Source organism: Lycorma delicatula, chromosome 5, assembly GCF_047948215.1.
Source record: "Lycorma delicatula isolate Av1 chromosome 5, ASM4794821v1, whole genome shotgun sequence".
NCBI lineage: Eukaryota > Metazoa > Arthropoda > Insecta > Hemiptera > Fulgoridae > Lycorma > Lycorma delicatula.
In genome coordinates this window covers 102,557,127-102,571,510 of record NC_134459.1, presented here as the reverse complement: position 1 = coordinate 102,571,510, position 14,384 = coordinate 102,557,127, and the positions used below count along the sequence as shown (strand labels likewise).

Sequence of the window (14,384 nt, the reverse complement as noted above, 5' to 3'; positions counted from 1 at the left end):
TAGAATTTAAAAAAAATACATGTTAAATATATATAATAGACAATAGATATACAATAATACACAATAAACAATGTTTAAGCGTTTTATTACAAAACTCTTACCGGCCTTATCTTATTTATGAATGATCATAAGAATTGTTATTTCTGTAAATGTGATATGTATTACATATAAATGAAATCGGGCCGATAAGAGTTTTGTTAACAAATTTTTCGATTTTTTTGCTTATTATACGGGACGCTTAAACATTGTTTGTTATCTATTTTGTATATCTATTGTCTATTACATATATTTAAAATGTATATTTTTTTAAACAAAATAAATTAATAACAGATTTTAATAACAGAAATGTAGTTTCTTACATTTTGTGAAGTATCGTGTTGTTAAAAAGTTTTATTTATATTACAGAATTTTTTATTTTTTGAGCGGAAGAAATGATACCTGCAAGACTCTTACCGTACGGTTTAAAATTTCATTGTAATTTTTTTGGATATCATGCTTTTTGTTAGTTTATTTTTTTTTTTATGAATTACTGATTTTTATCTTATGGATTTATTATTAAAATTTATTGCCTTTCTAGAACAAAAAAATATACATTTTTTGTTGTAATTTCTGGCCAATTTTCTTTATTGATAGTCATATCATTCACTTCATACCATATTTTTCCTTTTTTAATAAAACAAGTATATGACCTTCACGAATCGAAGATCCATGATGTAATATTGCACTTGTTACTTTATAAATGTAACCCTCGATTTTTATTGTATCGGTGGACACACTTTTTGTATTATTATTAAATGAACTTTTCTTTTATTTCTCCATAATTAGTTCAAATAATTCAAATTGTAAAATAAAAATTTTACCAATCTAATAAATTTCTGTTTTATATAACCAATCTTTGTTGCTACATTTGCAACACTTTCCTTCTGACCGTGTTTTTTGTGTTTTATTAACAGCTATAATCTCTTATAAAACAATACTTTTATTTTTTTTTAATGCAGTGATGGGAATTAATAAAATTGTTTCATCTTCAGTACTTTCATTTACATAAGAGCATTTACTATAAAACAAGCTGTAGTATATTTTCTTTTAAATTTTATTATTTCAAGTACATTATCAAGTTTTCATACGAGATCATTCGTAAATTCAAAGGCGCCGTTAAATACTGCTACCTATCGGTGCAATTTGTAAACCCACCTTTTTGAGGAAAAATGGCATATTCGAGTCCCGCGGTTCACCAAATGGAAGGAAAAACGTTGTCTAACAAAATTTGAGGTATTTTTTGAAATTATTCTTTATTAAATATCTAATTGTACTGAAATATTAATCTTTTCATGGTTATTTTTTTATTATTTTCCCCATTTTCATTTCACTTTTAGGTTAGGTCATGTTTAACAACTGTAAACATAGTTCGTTGACTTCGCCGTGCCGTCCAGTTCTGCGGACTCTTACCGGCGAAGTTCTAACGAACTTCTTGATACTAAAAGTATTATTTAGTATATTCATTATTTTATTATTAATTTATTATTTAATCTAATTTATAATTAAAAAAAATATTTAGAAAATTCTTTCTCATTTTGTTAATTCAGAGTACATTAATTTAAAGTAAAAAAAAAAGTGTATAAATTTTAATATACAAAATTTGTAAATATTCAAACAGTATGAATTTATTGATTTACATTTAGTTAATGTCTAACATAGAACGAATCGTTGGTTTTAAGTTAAACTGTTAGTCAAGTTATTAGCGTTTATTATTTGTTAGCCTTAACATTAAAAAGAGTTTATATGTTAGTTTCATTTTTTACAATAATCAGCATGTTAAATTTAATTTTTTTGGTTAATTGATTGTTTCCTTTTAGCCAAGTGAGCCCTTTTAATTATTATTGAAAAAGAAAAGCCTGTCATTTTAAAATTGGAATAAAAAATTAACCTGTAATTATTTTTTTTTTTATAGCTTAAGTCGAGTTTTTAACGAGCATTGAAAAATGATTAATGTATATACATCTTTTCTTCAAGAATTCATTTCATTAAAAAAAAATAAAATCGGATAATAATTAAAAACAAAAAAAACTTTATTGTACATATGCTTAAATAAAGTTTTGCATATTGCAGTCCGAACCAGTATTCGAGTTTATATTGTTGTATCTTGAATATATAAAAAAACCTTTTTAAAAGTCTGAAAATTTATACTAATACCGAGGTGGTATAATTACTTAGCCTTTGAAATTAATATATTTCTGTGTCTAAATCGATCTTTTGTAGAGAAATTAACAAAACTCTACTATTTTATCGAAGGCGTATTTCAAGTGAAAAAATATTTGATATTAACTAAACTTCTATTGTATAGATTACATTGCCTAATTAAAAAATTCATTGTTAATGCTTTCTTTAAAATATTTGCGTCATTCTTGGACTATCCAATAAATATATTACAACAGATAAATATGGATCGTCAGCACAAATTGAAATAAAAATATCAATGAACCGAAAGGCTTTTGCAATAATATTTTTACGGAACCAATTGATATCATGCATATAACACAAATTTCATAAAATAAAGGGCACGACAGTAAAACGGGAAAATTTACTACCTTTGTTATTCATTTGACATTAGTGAAAGCGCTGAACTTTATGATATACTTACTGCCAATCATTTAATGCCATTTAGTAAACATTGAACAGTGGTCAAGTACACATCGTACTTTATGTGTTAATTTTTTTTTATAAAAATGGTGATTCGGCTATAACTTTACGAAGGCTATTTCGGAATCGGTTCAATATTCCCCGTCATGGGCGAGTACTATCAGTTCATGCAGTTATCTTATAGGTTAAAAAGTTTGTAGAGACTGGGTTCACATTAAATTTAAAACATAAAGAAACAGGAAAAAATGTTAGAAGGCCAGAAAATATTCACAGGGTTCGAACTGCCATAACACGCAGTCCAATACTTTCTGCGAGTAAAAATCAGTGAACCTCACATCGATCGGTCGAATCTCACGCAAGGAATTAAGTTTTTACCCCTATAAAATTGGAATTGTTCAGGAATTAAAAGACGCTAATTCGGTTGCTTGTTTGTATTTTGTCAAAAAAATGCTACAGCTTTGGATGTGGTATTAAAACTTAATCCACCATAATGTTTATGTCAGTTGAAGCTCATTTTCACCTGAACGGCTACGTAAGTAAGTAGAATAGTCGATATAGTGTGCTGAAAACTCACTTCCGTTATATGAGAAACCATTGTTTAGTCTAGAGATCGCAAATTGGTGTGCACTTTCGTCATTTGGCATTATTGAATCTTTTCCCAAGACGATTGAGAAAACGCTACAAACTTTAGTGCAGAGTGTTACAAAACACGGCTCCTACATTTTTGAGACAAGAATTAGTTTTATTTATGCAAATTACTTGGTTCCAGTAAGAGGATGCTATGAGTCATACTACCTGTGTGTCTATTACTGATTTAAGAGAACTCTTTCCAAACCATTTCATAACCAAAAATTGCCGGCTAGATCTTTTGATTTGTCTGTATGCGAATTTTTTTAGGATTTTCTCAAAAAAAAAGTGTATGTCAGGCGACCACAAACGTAAGTGGAATTAAATTTAAGCATTCAAGAAGTTGCATGCATTACACCGACCATGTTACGCCGAGTAATGGAACATTTTTGATTAAGATTACTAGAGTGAGTAGATCTGGTGTCCACCAGTCAAGGGTTATTTTTAAAAAATAAAATGGTATGTCATACGTAACAGAAAGCTGTAGAAATATTTATATTAGAATAAAAACTTATTTAAAGGCAGAAGTTTAAAATTTTCCTACGTACTAACATACTGTGAAGAAAGAACTTCAGTTACTTGTACGGTTCATACATACGGATCGCTACGAACTACTGTCGCTTCCTTCCTTGCTTTCTACGAAAATAGTTGTACAATGAAACTTTCTATTTAACTGGTAGGACATTTAATACGGTGGACATGATTTAATGAATTTAATTCAACTTTTTATTTTAAAAAATCATTGGGGCTGCATAATTAATTCTGATTTAATTTATTATAAATTATATTATTATTTATTTGATTTAATCTACTTATCGACTTTAAATATCCATCTGCATGAGATGACGCTGAAAAAAAGACTTTCGCTCTCAGTTTTAGTTTTACAGTTCACGAATTATCGAAAAATTTACATATAAAAAGCATAATTACATATAATTTGCATATAAAAAGCATATCATCATTAAATCATAATCAATCATAAAATTTTTTTTTTTTTGTAACGTAAAACAGTATTATATCTCTTACAATGTTTCTTGTCAACGTTTATCTACAAGTGTCAGTTGTCAGATTTATATGTTGTGGTCACATTTATACAAAGAAATGATAGCATGAAATAACATTGCCTAGAACCCTTGTTTTTTCCTCTGCTACAATTTCGTAGTATATACCTTATTATTTGGGCATATTTATACAAACACGTTTGATTTATATGTTTATTTACAGATTAGAATTACACATACATGTTATTATAATTGTGTTGTGTATATGTCAATCTCTCTCTCTCTCTCACTATCTTTATATATATATATATATATATATATACCACGAAGTTCTCCCAGGATTTTTATAACCTATTCTACTCGTGAAAATAATGGAAAAATTTCATATAAACATATCTCGTAAAATATTTCGTATGCGAGTTACGGCTAGTGAAATATTTCACTAGGATTTCAGCTACCATGGGGAAATGAGGTCGTATTGAAATTTTTAGGACATTTAGAGACAGAATTTGTTATTCTCTCTTTTTGTCCAGAAAAATAAAATAAAATAGTTCTCAGAACCGTATCTACAGTATTTATTGAGAAATGTGGGGTGAAAATCAATAAGTGGAGGTGAAACTCCTGTGTTTTATGTTCGACGTCCAATAAATATGTTAGATTAGTAACAAACACATAAAACTATTAAAAAAAAAAAGTAGAGATTTTAATTCTGAAGAAAATGGTTTAAGATAAGCTGAATAAAACAAAAAATGTTTGAAAAATTCAAATTTTATTTAGAATTTATACGTTAACTACATTTGTCAGAAAAGTACTTATTTAATGGAAACAAAAACCAAGTTCATTATTGGTGATGTGTAAACAAAATTTACTATTAAAAGTTGCTATTAAATTTATTTCAAAAACTGAAAATTACATAATTGTAAAATAAAAAAAGTAAAAAAAATATTTAGATAATAATTTTTTTCGTAATGACAGAAATACAGTAAATCTGTACTACCTGTATTAGTACTGTCTACATCTCTCAGTAGCGTGTTAGATTTGCTCAAGTTTTTTCCTAACCCATTACGTTCCTAACCCACCAGGTTGGTCTCTCTTTCTTTAGGATTTGAACCTTAGAACTCTCGACTTCAAAATCAGCTGATTTGAGATCACGAGTTAACCATTAGACCAACCTTGTGGATGACCGGGTTGGTCATCCACGAATAATTGAAACCCAACCTGATGGTAGGGTTTCAATTAAGTTTGATTTATTTCAATTACATTTGAATTAAGTTTCTGCGTAATTTTAAATCCAAGTAGTTGCATGGCCGCATTTAATCACTGAACATTTCCTTGAATATTAAAAAATGTCAAAAGACATTCATCCACATTTTTGCAGGGTGGTATAAACGCTGGTGGCCCATTTATCAAATGGAAATGTGAGTGACAGCCTAACATTGGAAAACTAAGTAATTTCCCAGTTACTGGTTTCGTGATATATAAGAGCAACCGAGCAAGCTTACTTGAATTCATGATAGTTTTTACACCTTTCTTTTTTTATTTTTATTTTTTTGTATTTAGTCCGCATATTTTTATTTAAAAAAAAAATGTTTGATAAATGGTTCAAAATTTTGCTAGAAGAAAACAATTGTCAAAACTAAAACATAAATCTTCGTTTCTCTAACACTTTTAAAAAATAATTTTTGAGGGCAGTAGGATAATATTTGTGCACACATCCAGAAGAATGAAAAATGTGATTTTCCATCACATTTTTCTCTGTATAATCATTAGAGGAAATTCCAAGCATCGGTGTGTTGTATAGTACAAACAGAAGACCCACCGGGTTGGTCTAGTGGTGGACGCATCTTCTCAAATCAGCTGATTTGGAAGTCGAAAGTTCCAGCGTTCAAATCCTAGTAAAATCAGTTATCATTACGCGGATTTAAATACTAGATCGTGGATACTGGTGTTCTTTTATGGTTGGGTTTCAATTAACCACACATCTCAGGAATGGTCGAACTGAGATTGTACAAGACTACACTTCATTTACACTCTTAGATATCATTCACATTAATCCTCTGAAGTATTATCTGAACGGTAATTACCGGAGGATAAACAGGAAAAAGAAAGAAGAAGACGCACCTTAATTTATACAGGAATCGTTTCCCTTTCTCTCTCTTGGTTACTCACTACATGGTTTTACTTCCTTTAAAAGTTTTTTTTTTTTTTTTAACTAATCGACTTCTAATCAAACTGGTGTTTGTTAATGGTATTTTTCAATCTACAAAATAATACGTGGTACGATGAATTTTAAATAAAGTAATTTAAGCGGAAAATTCATCAATTTTATTAGACCTGATTCTATGATAAAATAATTTAATAAAACATAGTAATAATAATAATAGATATGGAAAGTGTTTGAAAATTTTCTCTTGCAGGATTTGAAAAAATATCTAAATAATTTACATAATATTTTCTCCCTGTTTTTAACTGTCTCAGCTATAACATCTCATAGCTAGGTTCTGCCTAACTATTATCCCTCTTTTAGGTATGTTGTACCAATCAGGATTCGGAACTTCTCTTCGTTCTGTATTATGATCTCCCCATACATACTGACAGATTTATTGTTGCAAATAAGCCAGACATTGCTCTACACAACATTAAAGGAAAACCTGCTCTTCTCATTGATGTCACTCACCCACTCTGATCACAATATTAATAAGGCTGAAACAGATAAAATAAACAAGTACAGCCCTCTGGTAGAATATAAAGAAATTTACAGACTGAACTTAATAGAAGTCATTCCCATTGTGATAACAGAAATCCCGATAAAGGCCATCAGGGCTAGGAACGTGGGGGTGGCGACCGGAAGCGTCACAAGGCGGTTGTCTTCCTCTACGGGGTTGTGATAACAGAAAATGGATTAATTAACAAAAATTATAAGAAATACATAGAAAAGATTGGCTTGGATCCTAAAATCATAATTCCTAAAGTCCAAAAATCAATAATTCTGGAGACATGCAGGATTGTACGAAATTTGTTAAATGCAATGAAGTATGCCCCATGGCCACTCATATTGAAATTCTGGATGTGAAACATCTCAGAGACATTTTAAAATAATAATACATAATAATAGTTGTTTGGAAATTGTTTGAAAAATCTCTCTTGCAGAATTTGACAAAAACTTAAAAGATTTACCTAATATTTTCTGATCACAGTATTTTTCCCCTCATTTTAAATAAATTCTTTTTCTTCCTTTTTAGGAAAAATGTGTAATTTTCAGATAAAATTAAATATAAAATGTAATTAATTTGATTATAAAGAAATTATAATTGATTAAAATATTTCCTTAAATTGTTCAAAATAGTTAACAGAACCCTAGAATAGTGTTTCATAATTTAAAGTCTATAAGGTATATGTATCTATAAGGTATGTATATGTATGATATAAGGTATCATGTTAAAGAAAATCTAAAGGTTTTTTGAACATGATTCGCGTTCTATACCGTTAACATTATTTTATTTAATGTAAAATTCTGTTCTGTTATAAGATAAAATAGAATAATAATTTTAAATATTTTTATTCATTTGTTTGAAAAGCAAACAAAAGATAACAGCAGTTAAAAGACAGAAATAGTATCTATTCCTGAATATTTTATAAAATGCTATCAGCATAAATAATAATTTGACTGGGTTTTATTGGTTATAACAAGTTCATTCGATGAATTTATGTTTTAATTCTACAAAATATTTGTTCTAATAAATATATACACGATTTGTGTGCTCTAGTAGGATGAGATAGACATTAGGTTAATTTCTTTATAGCAGAAACAAATAGCACAATCGGGGGAACAAATGTTGCACTAAGTTAAGCTCGCATAGCTCATCCTTTATAGTGGTATAGGCACGGCCAGATCAAGTCCCAGAGGAGGACCAATTTAATTAAACTCGTCTGTACCAGAACACCAAGCGCACAATAACCTAACTCGGACATCCCTTTTCTCTTTATGTAGTTCCCCTGTCCTGTGTCATGTACGACTGTGTTGTGCATCCGTCTAAACTGCGTGCGTGCGTAAGTACAGTGCCTTCCCTCTGTCATATATCACCCCTACCATTCCGAAGTACATCGGATTGTACAAAGCATCTTAATTTATTGGTTTCATTTTTATCGTACATATTGAATAATAACATAACATAATTTACACACATTTTTTTCGTATCTGTTATTTAATTTTTATTTGTAGCTTTTGATTTTTAGCTACAATAACTAAAGATTATAAATAACTACAAACTGAGAACATTTAGACAGTTAATGAAAATATTGAAATTCAAATCTACCTTGTACAATTGATATTTATTACACTTAATATTGTCTTATTTATTACTCTCTAAAAAAAAAAATTAGTTTTCGTTTTGGATTCCTAATTTAGAGGCTGATACAGACAGATTTTACAATTATTTTTCCTTTTAAATTTGTTAAACCAAATTATTTCTTGTTCAAAATTAGTAGTCATGAACAAAAATTCTTCTTAGAAATCCTATAAATAAAATTATGTAAAAGGTTTAATCAAACTTTCTATAATTCTTTTATTGCATAGCATTAAATAATAGCTCCACCTTTATTTTCAGGTTTATCAAAGGTTATTGAAATTGGATAACAGTAATTGTATCATAAATAAATATTTTTTCAGATTGTTGCATAATTATAATTTATGTTAATCATATAGGACTGGGTAGATGCAACACCAATATCTTTATTTGTATTTGTAGCTGATATTATTATCAAAATCAAATCTATTTAACCAATAGATCATCAAATCTATTTAACATTTTTTATTCCCAAGAAATTCATATTATATAATTTAATCTCTCATTAAATAATCTGTCATCTTGGGTATTAAAATGCAGACTAAAATTTTATCTATTTTAAAAATTTCTCCCAGAATCAATTATTTTTCAGCCCACTTATTAATAAATTTAGAAGTAATATCTCTTGCACTATTTAGAAAGCCAACCTATTTTATAACACTATATCATTATAGCAATTAAGTTTTGAATTATTCATTGAGTTTTCTTCCTTAAAGTTGAAGTTTTTCAATCATCTGCCACTGCTTTCTGCTCAGGAGATCTTGCTAAAAGGTTTTGTTGAACAGAATGAAACAATATAAATTTTTAACTTCCGTCTTGAGAGTTATCTTTTCAGTTCAAGGTTTTCAATTTCATCTCATTAAATTGCAGGGCTGGATGCACCTACAGTATCTTAATTTTCATGATGATTAATATGTCTACCAAATCCTCTATAACAGCTTTCCTTTTCCTACTCAATTTTTCTTTGGAACTCATGCAATCTTTTAACCTCAAATCTTTTAGTAGATTAATGAGCTGTGTTGCTATCAAGTTCTGGTAAAACTTCTTTGATGATTTGTGTCATGTCCTTAATAACAAGTGTTCCTGTAATCTCTGTATTGTGTAAGGTTCTTATTTCAGAATCTAATTCAACAGAAATCTTCAGTGAATATTATTCTAGAGATTCTAACTTTTATCTTCTCATTTAATACTCATCCACACCTTCTGTTAGCCCATAATATTCTACCTTTATTTTTTGTAAATAACTAACAGGTTATATATGTAGTTATTAATATTATGTTCAATAAAAATGTATTTTTCACAGGTCACCAGTGTGATTGCCTTAATGGTGGTATATGTCATGGTAAAAAGAAGTTATGTCGCTGTCCACAAGGGTTTACAGGAAAGCATTGTGAGAATCCTTCATGTCATCCAAAATGTCTAAATGGAGGTGTATGTACATTGCCAAATACTTGCTCATGTCCCCCATTATATCATGGAAATTACTGTGAAACACGTAAGTAAATATTAATGATAGATCGGCGTTACTAATTATACAGTTACACATGTTTATTACTACATATACATTACATAGTTATTACAAATCATGTCTTCAGATTTCAATGTTTCCTCATGATTTCATGATAGGTTTTCTTTGATCTCATATCATTTTCAACTCATGATTTTGTTTTTTTTTTAATATCACTGGCTATTGTAGTAAATGATATGGACTGATTCCTTATATAAAACAATTCACAAGAGTCATTACTTTGATATCACTATTTGCAATTACAAAATCTTAATTTTCATTACCAATAATCTTTCTTTTTTCTTCTTAATAATTTATTCTTTCAAATAAAGAAAATTCAGTGTTTTTAATCAAAGTGAATAACGTTAAAACAAAATTTTGTGTTACTGATGCAGACATCTTATTTAAAACCAGTAATTTGTTAAACACTGATTAAAAACAATTACAATTGCAAATTAAAATAAGTGCTTTCTTCAGAGTAAACATTTGATTGCACAGTCAAGTTAATGTAATTTTAAAGTGCCGTTATGTTAAACATATTTTATTTATTTCTTTCCATTTATATTTGATAACAGCAGTCTGGAAAAAGGAACATACTTTTTTAAAAATTACACCAAATCATTGATGTAAATTTTAGGAAAATGCCTAATTTAATAATTTACCTATATACTAATAAAATAATAAATAATTTCTGTACTTTAAAAAAATCTCTTTAGTTTAAAATGATGTAACTAGTCAATGTATTGCTGTGGAATGACTTGATTTCAGATACAACAGCTGTCAAAATCTTTTAAGTTACCTAAATATCAGTTTGGTAAACTGGTAAATTATGTGGTAGATTGTTTACATGTAGGCTTTTAAATTTCATGTGAAAATAATCTTTTAAGTTTTGGCTGATTGGATGAAAATAAAAACTAAATATTCAGTTTAAAATGTTTAATAATACTTAATGTTTAAATTAATTACAATTAACCAAATTAATTAACAAAAAATTTGCAACCAAAATTCCGTTCTGACATTTGGTTTTTTATTGACCTGTAGATGTGTATTGTAATAATTGTATTTTTAGGAAATAGTGTTTTTAAAGCATGTGTCTGTACTTTATTTACTTATTTTAATTTTTATCTTCTATTTCTGTGTTATAACTTTTCTTCTATTTATAAAGATCAGTAATAATAATTATTTTTAATCATTAAAAACTTGTTGAGTAAAAGCTGACTTAATTTTAATATAGTTATAAATATTCATAATTTTTTTAATAAAGTTGTACAAATACAGGAATATATATTCATTCACATTTTCTTGAAATGTGATACACGAATGATAAATTCTTAACTCGATTATGATACATAAATGTAAATAATGTTGTACATTATGAATCAAAAGTAAAACAAACGATTATAAATAGGATGTTATTTATTCATATGGTTTCTGTTGATGTGAGATGATACCATTGTTTAAAATATGGATGAGTTGCTAATTACTCTCTGTCATTGTTACAATCTGTGCGAATGGCATTGCTAAATGAACATTCAGTGTCCAAGATTACTGAATTGCATTTTATAATTAATTTGCCAATAATATGCCAAGTAATTGCTTGAAAGCAAAGTGAGAGGTTATGTTATATATACATATATTGGGTTAACTTTGTAATAATGCTTACAATGTATCACTTGACGAGCTTATGAAGGTGAACAAGGCCAGGCATAAATCAAGACGTGTGGTTAGGGATGAACAGGGAAGTTTAATATGGAAATATGCGGTAGGGATGCGGTGTTAAAATTGATGGTGGTTTACTAATCACAACCGGTTTCCAGGTATGAACTCTGAATATGTTTAATGTATTGTATTCCATTATACTCATATATTCTGTCAGTGGAGTTAGAGTCTCTGCTGTAATCATTACCACAATTATATATATAACAATATACATCTATCTCTCTCTTTCTCTCCCGTTTATTAATGTAGGTAATGTAATTGATGTAATAAAATTTAAATCCAATTTTCCAATAATGTGATTTCAAAAAATAGCGACTTAAATTTTGATTTATTTTCAGATGAAGTTTTTCATTTTTTATTACATTGTAATTCTTGAAATTCATATGCTCCTTTTAGATTCTGTAATATGTTAAAAAATAATCAATAGTGAAAATAAATAAAAAAATAAATAATATTTATTAAAATTTTATTCAGTGACATTAGTCAAGTAAATGGGATAACAATTTTTCTTACCTTGATTTATTGCTACTTTATATTAAATAATGAATTTTTGAAAATACAATCATCAGTTCTTTTATAAAATAAATACAATTTGTTTTAATTAATAAAAATATATGAAATATAAATGTTCAATTTAAATTATTTTTACTTTTTTGTACGAAGTAAAGGAAGTATTGTGATTGCGAAAAATTTCGGTTTTCAGATTTCAACAAAAATAACCATTTTGACCATCCCTGAATTCATTTTGAATAGTTTCTGAGTGACGTCTGTTCGTACCTATGTATGTATCTTGCATAACTCAAAAACGATTAGCCGCAGGAATTTAAAATTTTGGATTTATGACTGTTGTAACATCTGGTTGTGCACCTTCCCTTTTAATTACAATTGACTGAACCAAAAGTGTCCAAAAAACCCAAAATTAAACAAATTTGGATTTTGAACTTTTTCTTAACTGTAGTAATAAGCCCTCATTGAGAGCTTTTCAACAATGTATGATAAATGGTACTTATTGTCATTGGTTGCAGAATTCTAGTCAAAAGAAATTATAATTAATGAAATATTTGGATCTTATAAGGGAAAGATACATTGGTTAGTATCAGACTTCATCTCCTATTTTTTTTAACTTTTTTTTAATTTAAATATTGCTATGCTTTTTATAAGAATTACTGATAATATAATATAATTTATTACACTGAAATATCTGATGGTTTTTTTAAATTTAAAATTGTTATTTTTACTGACATATATAAATTAAAAAATTTATGGTTTTTATTATCTGCTGAGTCTTCATTGTAGCTGTGATGCACATAAAACACCTGAGTTACAAGAGGCACCAGAATTTCTTTCTCTAGGAGTAACTACCATACAGCCAGTTTTTGTGGTGAACAGAGTTAAATTGTCACTACTAGAGCTAAATAATTTCTTGCAGTTTGTTGAACTTGGCATACTGATATGCCAAGTTCAACAAATATTACTCTTTACTCATATTACTCTTTACATATTTTCATTTTAGTAAAGAAGTCAACAGAAATCTACTTTATTCCTCATTCTTCATAAAAAGCCTGGCATGGTTTTTGTTATCCTTTAGATAGTTGCACAGTTTTTGATTATGACTTGTTACTCATTTTCATTTTAGGTACCCTACAATAATGAAATTTTGTAAACATGTAATTTTATTTTAAACACTGATGATGAAAGTAACCAGAAATATATTATTCAATGTAAAATAAAAATGAATCAATGTAAAACAACAACCTTAGACAATTTACTAATTTGGATAATTAATAAACTAAGTTTGATATATAGAATATGTAGATATTCTATATGTATATATATGTTTACATGTACATGTATATATATATATATATATATATATATATAAACAGTGAAAGTTGTTTATAACAATATTCAAAGGACTAGCAGTGTGTACTCATTATACTCAGATGCTCATTATAAATGAATGAGCCTATTCATACCAGAAAAAAAATCTTCTCTAAACGCAAATTACAGTCGGCACTACAAATCTTGATGCCTGGTCCATGGCAGTGACAGCCGCAATTCAAATCATTCTATCCTTTCAGTGTAACATTTGTTTCATTACTTAACAGCAAATGGGCTTTTATAAAATATATTGTGGTGTTAGTATTGGATCACATAACACAATTTTTTGAGATTTTTCTCAGTGTGTAGTTAATATTTTGAGCATTATTACATTTTTAAATTTAATTTGTTTAATTATTTATATACATAAATATATATTGTAAATTTAATTGGCTCAAAAATATATTACTCATATTATACATTTTTCATAATGGTAAACATGACAAGAATTACAGAAGTGCTTACGTGAAGTTGGGAATTGTACAATAGTAGGCATATATATAAAATGGTATAACTTACATATAAAAGTGTATTACCTTCACTGAGACTGACATTCCATTTTATTTTCCCACAGATATTCAGAAGTTGAGGGTAACAATTAAATACACTAAATATTGCAATCAAAAATTACTGCAGAAATTAATTATTTTTAAATATTAGAAC

General features: G+C 27.9%; 1 protein-coding gene across 3 annotated transcripts in view; it reads left to right on the top strand.

The window, feature by feature from the left end:
- Window positions 1-14,384, top strand: part of LOC142324503 (uncharacterized) — a 985,220-nt gene that overhangs the window by 952,479 nt on the left and 18,357 nt on the right. For all 3 annotated transcript variants that reach the window (XM_075365329.1, XM_075365331.1, XM_075365330.1), the window contains exon 10: window positions 9,918-10,109. In XM_075365329.1, coding sequence (XP_075221444.1) covers window positions 9,918-10,109 — 192 coding nt within the window. The remainder of the gene's footprint in view (window positions 1-9,917; window positions 10,110-14,384) is intronic.